The sequence below is a fragment of the Carassius gibelio genome, chromosome B14, assembly GCF_023724105.1.
Source record: "Carassius gibelio isolate Cgi1373 ecotype wild population from Czech Republic chromosome B14, carGib1.2-hapl.c, whole genome shotgun sequence".
In the NCBI taxonomy this organism is placed as follows: Eukaryota; Metazoa; Chordata; class Actinopteri; order Cypriniformes; family Cyprinidae; genus Carassius; species Carassius gibelio.
The window spans coordinates 25,827,604-25,840,622 of record NC_068409.1 but is presented as its reverse complement, the minus strand read 5'-3'; the positions used below and the strand labels follow the sequence as shown (position 1 = coordinate 25,840,622).

At 38.9% G+C, this 13,019-nt stretch overlaps 1 protein-coding gene across 9 annotated transcripts in view; it reads right to left on the bottom strand.

Moving 5' to 3' along the window:
- Positions 1–13,019, bottom strand: part of diaph2 (diaphanous-related formin 2) — a 382,480-nt gene that overhangs the window by 215,364 nt on the left and 154,097 nt on the right. For all 9 annotated transcript variants that reach the window (XM_052574739.1, XM_052574746.1, XM_052574744.1 and 6 more), the window contains one exon: positions 12,692–12,806. In XM_052574739.1, the coding sequence (XP_052430699.1) occupies positions 12,692–12,806 (115 nt within the window). The remainder of the gene's footprint in view (positions 1–12,691; positions 12,807–13,019) is intronic.

Below are 13,019 nucleotides of genomic sequence, written 5' to 3'. Positions count from 1 at the left end.
ATATAATGTCACACAACATATACACACTAACAGTGAGTAAACTACACGTACGATAAAGCGGGGGATGGGGAGTTTAAGTGGACGGTGGTTTGACTCTGGTGTGTCACACCAATGCCTCTAATCAAATATCAGAGAGCTGATGAGAAAATGTAATACAAGGTGGTGTTGGCTGAAGTACACGAGTGCTCTGATGTTGACGGTGGGAAATGTGATTAAAAATTGGATCAAGGCATATCAATCGTGTGAGGTTAATTTGCATTAACACCCCGTGCCAAAAGTGTGCTTTCATTCCCTGAGATGCCCATGGCTTCAGAAAGGTTAATAAGTTACCTCACCTCGGCCGAGACAGCAGAGGAAGGAGAGAAGAGGCAGAGCGCGCCCATTTAATGCAAATTCAGAAGAGCACATACAGCAGTGGTCACATCTGTCCAGAACATTTGCTCTTTTGGCCTCATCTTCAGAACCCTTACAAAGTAAAGAATCCTTATATATTGGGCGCAAAGTGGTTTTGGACACATGAGTCACACTTAAAAATGCATGACTGTCAATCAATGAGGAATAAAATATGAAATCAAACAGCAGCTGAAACCTGGAGCTTTTCTCAGGCAAGATGATTTTAGTGGATGTGTGAAATGAATAGTGTTTCTATTAACTAAAACAATTCATTTTGAATGAAAATAGTGGAAATACAACTAGATGTTCGATGGAAACTTAAATATATAAATGGCAACTAATTTTGAAACAAAAACAATTAAGTTAGCTAAATAGAAATGTACTGAACTAATATTAAATTAAAACTAAAAAATGCTAATCAAATATTAATAAATACATTTAAATACAATAACATATAACAGTATGTAATACTAAATGATAATAGAGTAATACTAGTAGTGAGTCTTGATTTGATATCCATTAATTTTGTGGATTAAGTTTGTGCATCTGTGAGCAACTACAGTCTCTCTTTCTCTGAGTTATCTCTGCTGTAAAGTTGACAATTAGCTGCTGGATCAAAGTTTGGAGTCAATCCCATTCACAGTCACAAATGATGAAATGCTTTCTATATTGCACCCTGTGGCTGTCTGCGAATGGATTTAGTGACAAGACGAAGAAAAGAAATTGTGCCAGGATGGAGGCTTGTATCAGCATCTAAGCAGCATACCACAGACACAAACACTTTAAACCAGCCCACTGCCAAGGGCTGACCAACACCTTAGAAAATTGGAAAGAAAAAAAAGGTGAGGAAGAGACAGGCAGATAGAGAGAGAAAGCATAAATAGGTATGTACTGCTCTGCAGACTTGGAATCTTTATAAAGCACAGAGTACACTACAAGACAGAAGCTTGTCGCTCTTTTATGTTTTAAGACTGCAACAAAAAGCCCCAGATTGTAGTCAATTCACAGCATGTGCTCATCATCAACTAGTGTGAGAAACTACAGATACTACGACACATTTCAGACTCGTTTGAAATCCAACCAACCAGTTGACAGGTTTGCACAAAATGAGACCATTGCATCTTCACTAAACACCAACAGAATGCTATTGAAACAATGGCTGTCTACGTATGTATATGTATTTACAGTTTTGGAGCTCAGGGCTCAGACAACCATCAAGTGTACATAAGGCACACCTTTTAATAAAACACATTCAAAATGCAGAGGGGAAGAAAAAAAAACTGTGAAAGTTCATATGCAATGCTTCCTTAAGGCAGTCTTTCTTTATGTTAAAAAGACCTTACTTCTCTCTTTCTACTACCCTACTTTCTTGCTTTCTAGCAAAAGAGCATTGCTTAAAGTTGGCCAGGATATACATGAGGTCAAAGATCAGGAGAGCAGAAACAAATAAGAAAATGTCAGAGAGAGGGTCGAGCTGGCAGACCATATGGCTCTCATACATCAAGTGAAGACCTCAAAAGCTGATCTTTGCTGGCGAGAGGTCAAGAAAACTCCCACAAGCATTCAAAGAAGAGGACTGAAATAGTGATTGAATGAAACTGATAGAGGGAGAAAGGGAGGCAGATTTGAGCAATGAAGATCTATAGCATTCAGGATGGACGGATGGACAGACAGACAGATACATAGATATAGATTCAACCATTTGGTAGCCGTTGAAGTCCACTATAAGGAGAATAATCCTGGAATTTTTTCATCAAAAACCTTAATATCTTTCAGACTCAAGTAAGAAAGAAGTAAACATCTTGGCTGACATGGGGGTGAGTAAATTATCATTAAAAGTGACCTAATCCTTTAACAACAGTCAACGGAAACATGTTCAATTGCTCCCCGTTTATTAAAAAATTCATTTAATTTGAATTCATTCGTCATTCAATAAGGCTGTACATTCACAAGTGAGGTATTAACGTCATTAATCATTTCATCAATTTCATGAACAATTAACGAGTCATTCTTTTGAGTGAGATCTTATCAATGAATCAACACATAAAAATGGTTTGGGGGGGGGGGGGGGGGGTTATGAGATAATCATAACTTCAAACTTCAAATAGTCTCACAATAAACTATTTTATGTCATGAAGATTTGGAATATAACACACAAGTTAAATGGACCACCTTATGCTTATACTTTTATGCTGCTTTTCTACCCTTTTTGAAGTCTGAATGTTTCAGTCCCTATTCATTTTGAGTGTTTAGGAAACAGTCTGCAAAATGTCATCTTTTGTGTTAGTTGAAAGAAAAAGTCTGACAAGTTTGACATGACAATTTTCCTTTTTGGGGGGTGATCTCTAAATCTCACTACACCATCCTTCCATCTTTGAGTTGCTTCAGTGCTTCTCTCCTTGACCTCTATTCTTTGATGATGTCCATGATAGCCCACCCATCCCTTGCTTTTTTCAATCCCCTCCAAAATTCACTCTCTTTTGCCCAAAATGTCTTGTAGTGCAGGTCTCCAATCAGGGCGAGAGCTGTTGTGTGGCTGTCTGGGCTCTCGGCTCAGCTTTCCATGGAGAAGAGGCTTTTCACGCCACAGAGTGTGTTGTTGATATTCAGTGAGGCTTCATCTTGAGCACGCAGCACCGGGATTGTTTACTCGACAGGCAGGCGAGGGGAGGCGATGGGGGGACAGTGAGCGTGTCGTCCCATCTACTCTTCAGACCTCTCTCTGCACTCCCTCGCTGCCCTGAACCAATTCCACCTCAGAGTATCGGGGACAAATTAAACATGATAAGATATCACCACACAGGCCTAGAGAGCAGGGGGAAAGGATCAGGCCTCTACACTATTTTTGATTTGTATGGAAATTAGGAGTCAAACTGCTCAAACACCCAATAAAGTTGCAGTCTGGGAAATGTAATTTAGATAAAAGACTATGGTGGCAATTACCACTGATAACATGACCAAAACAAAGAAAACAAAGCAAGCAGAAAGTAAATGAAACATAAATGCTTTTGAATGAAGCTGCAACAACAGAGAAAATCTATAAGGATTTTTGAAAATACTAACATTTTGTCGCGGTGGACTTATAAGGTACTGACTTTTTTTTTATTATTATTGATTAATTTACCTTTTAATTCTGTGACAACACCAATTTTATGCTTTAAAACAAAATATAAGTAAAATTTTTGTATGCCTTGAAAATCGCTGCGTCAATTAATGTTTTGCAAGATAGAACCTTATAACTCCAAGAGGAAAATTACTTTTTAGAATTAGAAGGTTTTATCTGCATTTTACCTGTTCTAAAAAAAAAAATCCCCATTTACAAATTTAAGAAGATTTTAGAATACATTTAGGGTTGCTGTCATTTTCATGTATGAAAGAGACTTGTTCCATATATCATTTTTGCTCTATGGAATGCAAAAAGATTTCTCAAACCCACTCAGAATGCAGACATAACCATATAATTCAATAAATTTTCATCATTTTGCTCTCACATCTTTTAGTTTAATTAATTTTATTTCATTTCATTTCAACTATAATCAAGATTAAGTTTAAGACTAAACAAAGTTAATTAAATTCCAGTCAAATACTGAAACACGATAACTTCTTATATACAGCATACATTACTTATAATATAGCAAAACATTGATTTAACCATGAAACTACACGCAACCTTGTGATTCATAAAAACAAATTGATTTAGGAAGATTTGCAAATTGTATTACTCTCAAGTAGTCTGGCATTAGTTCGCCTACATGAGAAACACTGTGGAACTAGTGCCATTAACATATGCAGACATGAATATTTCCAAACCGCAGCAGCAAAGGAAGCACGCCCATCACCACACTGTGAGCGGGGCGCATCACTCTGGGGTACTCAGAGTCCCCATGCCCACGTCTAGGATGCCTCATTGTGGAAGTAGTTTGATGCAGACCCCCGCAGGGCCTGAGAGGATGTGACTCCAGCCCAAACACATCGTCTCTCACTGTCAAACCCCATGGCAGAAAGAAAATAAAGCTCCTCCCTGCTCTACTCGTCTGCCCGGGAGACTATATGCCTCTGTAATGTGCCGCTGGTTTTGTTTTATTTCAGTCTTGTTTTCGTTCCCTCTAGGCTGCATGTGGAGGCCACACGACACTATTTTGAAGAGATGTTGATTATTCATGTACCCCATACTGACAGGAATACTTTAAATGATCAGGTGATGCAGGGTCTATTCATCTCAGTCCTAGCTCGTCCAATCATGTCACACTACTGTACTGAACATGAGATCATCAGCAAACATGAAAGTAGAAGAGTGACACAGAGATTAAGTCCATGAATATGAATGTTTTCTCTTTGTACAAATCAGAACGTCTTCACTTATGTCTACTTTTCCCCTTCCCTGGGAAATTAAGCCAGGATACTTGTCTTTTAGTGAGTACTTGCTAAGATAATACGAAAACTTTTATTAATCTCAGGCTTAACAGCTTTGGTCGAGAGAAGTTGCATGAGACATTTAATAGCTATTTCAAGTATAACACATAATTATACAGTTTTCATAGACATCCTGTTGCAGAAGCGTACAACAATGTTTTCTCTTAACTTTCCTTAAACTTTCTCAGGGGAAACCAAGTAGAAAAAAAGAAACCAGTACCATCCACTGCCTACTCAAAAAGTCTACGAAACAAACGGAAAGCAATAACTTGCACTTAAACATCCCTCAAATGAGGAGTTATGAGGCAAAGATTTGACTGAAAGTTTTAGAGTTTCTTTGAGACAGGTAGCGCTGCGTGGTGGTATTTTCAAATGGGCTGTTAAGTGCAGTGGTTGCCCAAATTGTTCCCCTCTGAGATAAGATGATTAAAGTCAGTGGGACATCCGAGTATAGCGATATGAGCCAAGAACGGTGGGGTATCCTTCTCAAAATGCACAGACTCCTGTATCCAGGTCACCCCCTGTGGCCTCTCTAATGCACAATAAACTCATTACAGGCCATTAATATTTAACTATATAATTTTCCAGCAGAAGTGATTTATTAGAGAACAGCAAAAATGAGTGAGACTGTGGGCCTAGGCAGAAGCAGAGCACAGTGGGCAAACAAAGAAAAATTAGCACGGGCCACACTGGCTTTATTGAGACAAATTGGCTCTGTGTATGAGAGCAATTAGAGAAATCGCTTTCTTTTCAGAAGCATGCCACCAGAAAGCAACTCTTTATTTTTGGTATGAACACTGCAGAATTCGATAAAGCACTCAGCTGTCAGCTGAGTAGAATTAAAAGAGAGCAAAAATCTAGAGAGCCTGGCTTCAAGGTCAGAAAGAAGCCAATCAATGGCATTTTGATGCATTTTTGGGCCATCTCGGTAGCGTCCAAGGCAGCTATTTTCTAAGTACACTGAAAAACTGAAGTTTCAATAACATTTCAAAACAGCGGTCCAATCTGAAAAATGATTGCATCATGAATTTAGAATTTTACAATGTAGCAAGTCTCCTTCTCAGACACGGTCTCTGAAGCCAATGCTGGCTATAAACACTTGCTGAGAAAAAAGCTGTGATTTTATAAAAGTGCAGGTGCCAAAACCAGTAGTGATCTGATGATAGAAAGAGCACGCCATCATACGAGTGTGTGTTGAGAAAAAACAGTGTGTGTTTGTTGTGTGCACTTGAGTTTTTAGTGCAAGACTGGGTAGCCTTGTGTCCAGATGGACATGTTGAAATCTGAGGATGAGTGATTTTCTGGAGTTATGAAAGAGAAAGAGAGAAAGAGGGAGAGGAGGGAGAGGGACAGAATCATGTGGACAGAGCTGCACTGGCAGATGCTTCCATTCGCAATAAACAGCATCAGCAATAAACAGCTCTGTCCTTAGGGGAGACAAGTGGAATGATCTAACCCCTGTTCAAAGCGCTTTAGCATGCTGCTTATCAAAAGCCTCCTTTATTATTTTACTGTGGCATTAAGACCAAGCTGTTAATATGAGCCAGACTGGAGAACAATTCCACTGCGTCCTGCATTCATCTGCCACAGGGCATAACGGGATTGGCTTGTATGGAAACAAACACAATTCTAATCAGGTGGTGGTCCTATGACATAAAGCCTGGTATGGAAACCACAAGGATTCCAGTTTTCTTTGATACTGGGATCTGTTATGTTACATAAAATGCATTTGCGTCTGTTGGCGGTAATGCCTATATGTCCTTTTTCAAAGACATAACACTGCTGTCGTTACAGATTACAGGCTTGAAACTGACAACAAGGCAATTCAAGCTCAAAAGCCTTTTATGGGATCTTGCTTCTGTCTTATATCTAACAGTGTGTGTAGGGATTTGAGCAAGCATTTCTGATTTCTGAAAAACCTGGTGCAAAGGGCTCTCAGTACAGAAACAGAATAGTGGGCTGCATATCTGAGGCCTTTGATCACGAACAGGTTAAGCTTGATTCCATCTTTGAAAAGTGAAAGTGTCCGGGTCGTTTCAGGACCCTCCGTAACCCAAGGATTAAGCCTTGGCAGGGGCACACAAGGAACATCAGGGCACTAAGGAGGAGGGAGGAACGGAAACAGTTGTTCAGAAGGTTCAGAGAGAATTTGATGAAATTTTGGCTGATGAATGGGGATCATGCCAGGACCCTTGCGGTGAAAGCTGAGTCACAGCCATGTTTTTAAAAGTGAAATCTGTCACTGATGACTTACACAGCTGGCAGAAGATCTAAAAAGATGGACAAGTGAATGCTTGCACATGGACTGAATACGAATACATACACAAAATACAATCCATATATATATATATATATATATATATATATATATATATATATATATATATATATAAAGACTAGGGATGCACCAAATGCTTGGCAACCAAAATATTCCACCAACAATAGAAAAAGGGAAGCTCTTTCTGTATTCAGACAAATAAGTGAAAAGACAGAATAAACTGTACAAAACAATGACATGAATCTATCAAATAAAGGCGCACACTGACGCAGCAAATATGTCTGCAGTGTGGAGGAATTTAAAGGTGTCCAAGAAAGACATACAAATCTTTAAAAGCACCTACAGTGAGAGACTGTTTTTAGACTGTTAGTGCTGCATCTCATGTCTCCGATGAGAAAAGGAAGGGTGGTTGTTGCTGGTTACTGTATTATGATTAAAATTGCAAAATGACCTTAAACAGTTAGTAAATAAACTGCAGAATGTTGTTTTCTAATACACTCACAAATCGCATGTATTCAAACAGCACTGCACAAGCTCGCAGCGCCAGGGTTCAAAATCTTCACAGTTACTTGTCAGTTGCTCAGTCATATTTTTATGAATTTTTTACAAGGCATGTGACACTGTGATATGTGCGACAAATATCTTCCCAAATTCATAATGAGAATCATTTATAAATCTGCTGTTGTCAACAACAAAAAAAGCACTGAGGTCTCCCTGCATGTTTCTAAATAAAACTAAATAAAAGCTCCATCAATATACATGAATGTTAGTATTGCAAATTTATGAAATAAAACATTAATAATGATGAAAATCATTACAACAGCTCTGTTAATACATTTATTATAACATTCAAATATAGTGTTCAAATTGGGATCTGTAATAGTTTCTATTGTTTTAAAAGAAGCCTCTTCTGCATTTATTTGTACAGTAAAAAATACATGCCAGATTCAAGAAGGGGGTCTCAAAAGTGGCCAAAAAATATTATTTTACTAACTTCTTCATTTTAAGTTAAATTGTGCTTTGTTGGTATAACATCTAGCTAAATTTTGAGTGTTGTTTTATATATATATATATATATATATATATATATATATATATATATATATATATATATATATATATATATATATATATATATAAACTGATTTTGTAATAGACCTTTGAAAAGCAAGGCAAAACAGTACATTTTGGCTAGTTCATCTCTGCAATGGTGAATTTATTCATTTATTTTTAAGTGTTCAGTATTCAGCCTTCGCCTGGTGTTTAATTTTGTCGATTTGTTTCAAAATATTTATTTGACAGCTCAGATTCTTGCATTTGCTGTACTATCACACCGGTTTAATCTTTACCACCAATTCTGTGAGAGATATATGAAACTCTACAACTTGACCCTCACTTGCTTTTCATTGCTTTTTCTCTCTCTTTCTCTCTCATCATAGGTTCAGCAGTCATTAAGAGACAAAAATGATGGTAGTCCTCCTTTTACAGGTCAAGTGCTGCCCTGGGCTCCTCCTTCTCCATGAATTACTTCAGCATTGACACCAATTATTAAAATACATCTTCATTAGATCTAGCTTCAGAGCTCCATCTGTGGAGCAGCCAGGAGCCATCTTCACCACCCCATCGCACTTAATTTACCCAGATCAAACTCATCTATCGCCTGAGCCACTCGAAGCACCAAAACCAGCAGTGCTCCCAAAAAAACTCCTTCATTTGGGGTTACTGCTAGTCTATGTATGTGAGCAAAGAAAAAAAGCTACCATATGACTTCATTCAACATCAATTTGCACTTCAAACCAATGCAGAAAACACAGCTTTCCTCACCAAGCAGGAAAAGGGAGGAGTGAGCGCGATCACAGAGAATATCGGTGAAGTGTTCAGGTGCTGCTGTGAGTTCAAATTTCGGTAAGAATTCATTTGATGCACCATTTAAAGAGGACAGTGGTGCTGATGGGGTTTATATTTCAAAAGCAACAAGCAATGCATGTCATCACCGTGCCGAAGAGTCAGACTTCTATTTTCCTGAGAGCGGATGTCAGCGGTGAAGAAAACCTATTAGGGCAAGAGGAGGAGCAAGTTTTGCCAGCATCCATCTTATTTCAGCGGCACATAAAAGCGGAGGCGTTGAATTGCTTTTCAAATGCAGAAGGCCATGCCACACACTCAATCCACCAGTGTATCCGATTTGATCCCCCAAGCAGAAACACAAGCAGAACCATTGATTGATACCACCAAGCGAAGGGAGTCTGGGGGAAATAGAGAATAAGAGTGTGAAAGAGAGGGGGTGGAAAGGCCAAGCAACTGTGGCTACAAGGAAAACAACATTACAATAAAATCGGAATCTGACTAAGAAGAGGATTTAAATGAGGTCTAAACTGCATTTCTGAACAAATAACGTTGCTTCTAAGGCATGTATTGACGGAAGGTGACTTGTCGACAATCTCGCAAATCTCCAAGACCACGATTTGGAATGAAAGGGCACAGAACACTAGGGTTTTTTTCTCAAATGTCAAGCCCTGAGCATATTTGCAAAGGATGGACCATTGATTAAACCAGTTAATAAGTATTGAGAATCTTCTATATACAAGTCGCTCTCAAACTAAGGTTAAACACGAAAAACTGCCCTCAATGGCACAAAGCAGGAGTCTGGAAATATATACTAATAATACAATTTTTATTTAAATTACGCTATTTAAATTGTTCCTTTCCAAGGTTTGGGTTTCTAAAACTATTTTTGTAGTATTTTTTTTTTTTTTTACTATATGACTGTATTTTCACTCTAACAGAATGAATAGGTAATATTCTCTTTATGTTTCCTGGTAGTGTTCTCTAATGTCTTCAGGTGCATAAACCACAATTTTAGTCCACAATCAAAGACAACAACAACAACAAAAATACTGACTGATCAAAAAAAAAAACTATTATTCTGTTTCACACCAAAGTCTATGAGCATTTAGATGTGTGATTTCCTACAGACAAGCTTAAAACGTGGTCTCCCTTTGACTGAGCTTTACTGGATTCACAATGTTATTAATAATTTAACCAGTCTGACAGAGCAGTTCCAAGTGTTTCTACACTGATGGGAGAAGTTTTAGAGAAGACTTGCATAGCTTCCAAAACTTCCAAAAAGCTACCAAATATTTGAATTAGGTTGCAACATTTGAAAACTATATTCAAAATATTGTGTTAGACTTATTATTATTGTTGTTGTTGTGTACACATATTTTATTTATTTATTCATTTATTTATTTATTATTTTGCTGCTCTGGTAACTCAAATGAATAGACTGGCAAGGGTCTTGCAGCACTACGATTCATTGTAACTAGAGGACTTCAATAAAAAAAAATATACCATTATGTTTATACTGTTCAAATAAATAAATATTGCTGAGGTGGTAATATCAATTTCATCACTTTTTTATGAAATGAACAATTGCTTTAACTTGCATTCTGTCTGTAGTTTGGCCCTATTCCTCAGAAGCTCAAAAAAAAAAGTATTTTTTTCTTCAATAGAGTAGGAGTCTGGATCTCTTGAAAGACATAGATCTAAAATCCCTGTTGATCACTATATCCTTGTTTTGTTAAAAAAACTATTTAACACCAGGCCTTTTGAGCAGTGGGGGAGAAAGAGATAACTGCGACGTAAAGGAAAAGAGAAATGTGAAATGGAGCAGCTATCAATACCAAATATCAAACACCAGTAAGACTAACACTCTAGGGGAAAACTAGATAACAGCAGCCCGTTTTGTATTCTTTAAAGAGGGCAAGAACACATTTACACCTCCTCGACTCATTGTTCATTACTTGGCGGTCTCCAGATAAACGCTTTAGCTGTAAGCGAGTTGTTGAGAGCGCTTTTTCCCCGACACTTTCAAGCGGACCACACTCACCACCACATAAAGCGGCAGTTGCGCAGACAAATGAAGCAAAGCTTGACCAATGACTGCTCTGCCAGCTCTGCTATGAGGATTTATAGCATGAAGTAAAAGCGAGCATCTGCAAAGCCTTATAAAGTAATTCATCCCTGGAGACTGCCAGCTGCACCTAGTCTTAAAAAAAAAAACGCTGGAGACAGGGTGAAGACACCACCTACCACCTCCTCCTCCTCCAACTGGTGCCGTGAAAGTATATTTTAGAGATGCAGTTTTGGCAGTACACTCGTCAGATGGCAGACAGTTCAAAGTCAGTGTGGTTGCCAGTAGTATAACATCACTCTCTCTTCCCTTCCACTCTCTTGGAGCGTTGAGGTTTGCCATTGGTTAATAATCTTTGAATTAAAAGTGGTACGAGGAAGTGAGGTTCTACTCGTTTTGTGAAAGTTCCCAGAATGGGTCCAAATCACATCTTTCTCACTTCAAAGCTTGACTTGCAGAATTCTAGCTTCATCTTAAAAGAACAGCTGCATCTATCAAACACAGAAAAGCATATTTCATTCATGAAGACGTTCAGTTAGGGTTCAGACACAGACCTGGGGAGAGTCGAGTCAGTGGGTACGCTTCAGGCGTAATTGATAGGAACTGAGCCAACTATGGGTCCCTGAGGAACTCCTCAACTCTTACTTATAAAACCTACACCTTTGCAGAGAAAAACTAAAGAAACAATACAAAGTGCAGACGACTGAAACCTAAAAACAATTATATCTAAAAAAGGCGCTTGGCTACACGGGAACAAGCTGTGTTTTTGTCAGCGTCTCAGAAGAGGAAGTACAAACCCCAGTAGTAATCAGCAGCGGTTATATTCAAGAGTCATATGCACTTCTGCACATCTTAAACCACCACATTATGCTTGAAGTGTGGCTGGATGAAGTTTTACAGGCTGATATAATGTCGATACTGGAAAATAAGAAGAGTTATCTGAAGCTCTGCCAGTGGACTAACGCTAGCAAACTCCACAGACCACGGTCAATCTGCTCTCAGATCAGTTCACTTCAATGACTGATCATCTGACCGCCGCTGCACACATGAGCAGATTCTTCAATTGTGCTCAATATCTGACAGGCCCTCTGCAATGCCCCTTTATGAAACAGGCATTAAAATCTACCGCGGCCACTCACTGTCAAATGTTCAATGTACTGCCTTGCCGAAGGAAACATCCACTTTATCCTTCTCCAGCAGTGTGAATAAACAAGGGAAGCCAACGGAGAAACAAGCTGGCCAAAACAAGAGTGCAACTCTCTGTACTGTAACTTTCTCTCTCGTTCTTTTCTTCTTCACTGTCTCTCGGGGGGCATCCAGTGAAGCGGAAAGGCAGCCAAGCTAACCAAGCATGTCTGTCCTCTGCCTCTATCGAAACCCACAGCCGGTTAAAGTATGGTTCCCGTGAAGGAAGAGGGATGCTTTGTAAACTGACTCTGTGCTGAAATGTGAAGTACACTTCCAACTCTGCAGCTCTGCTAATTGGCACAGAGCTAAACGCTTACTTAATCTGATTCTAGAGACTGCATTAAAAAAGTGGAAGTCAGTAGAAACTGAGACAGCTTCATGAAGATAATTATGATTTCACAGAGACGATTGGTTTCCAGTGTCTGGATGGATAAAAGCAGGTATCAGGGTAGCAGAAACTATGTGTGCCTGTGTGATTGGGCAGAGGCAAAGCAGGTTGTCCTTACCTCTGGATTTAGAAGAGAAGGACAGTGAAAGCTGGCTGAACATGTCCGGGTTCTCAAACCGCTCCTCTTTGACTTTGATCCAAAAGCAATTTTCCGCCATCTCCTGAGGCACTATCTGCAAGCACAGAAAAACTCCATCAAACACCAGCAGGAATACAGCGAGCAAGCACGACCGCACACTGAAGCGCACACACACGCAAAACATGCATACCTGATTCATTCATCACTCAAGTCTTTCGTGACTAATGGTCTTTCAGAAATCAGTCTAATATGTTGATTTGGTGCTCAAGAAACAGTTAACATCAATGATGAAAACAGTTATGCTGCT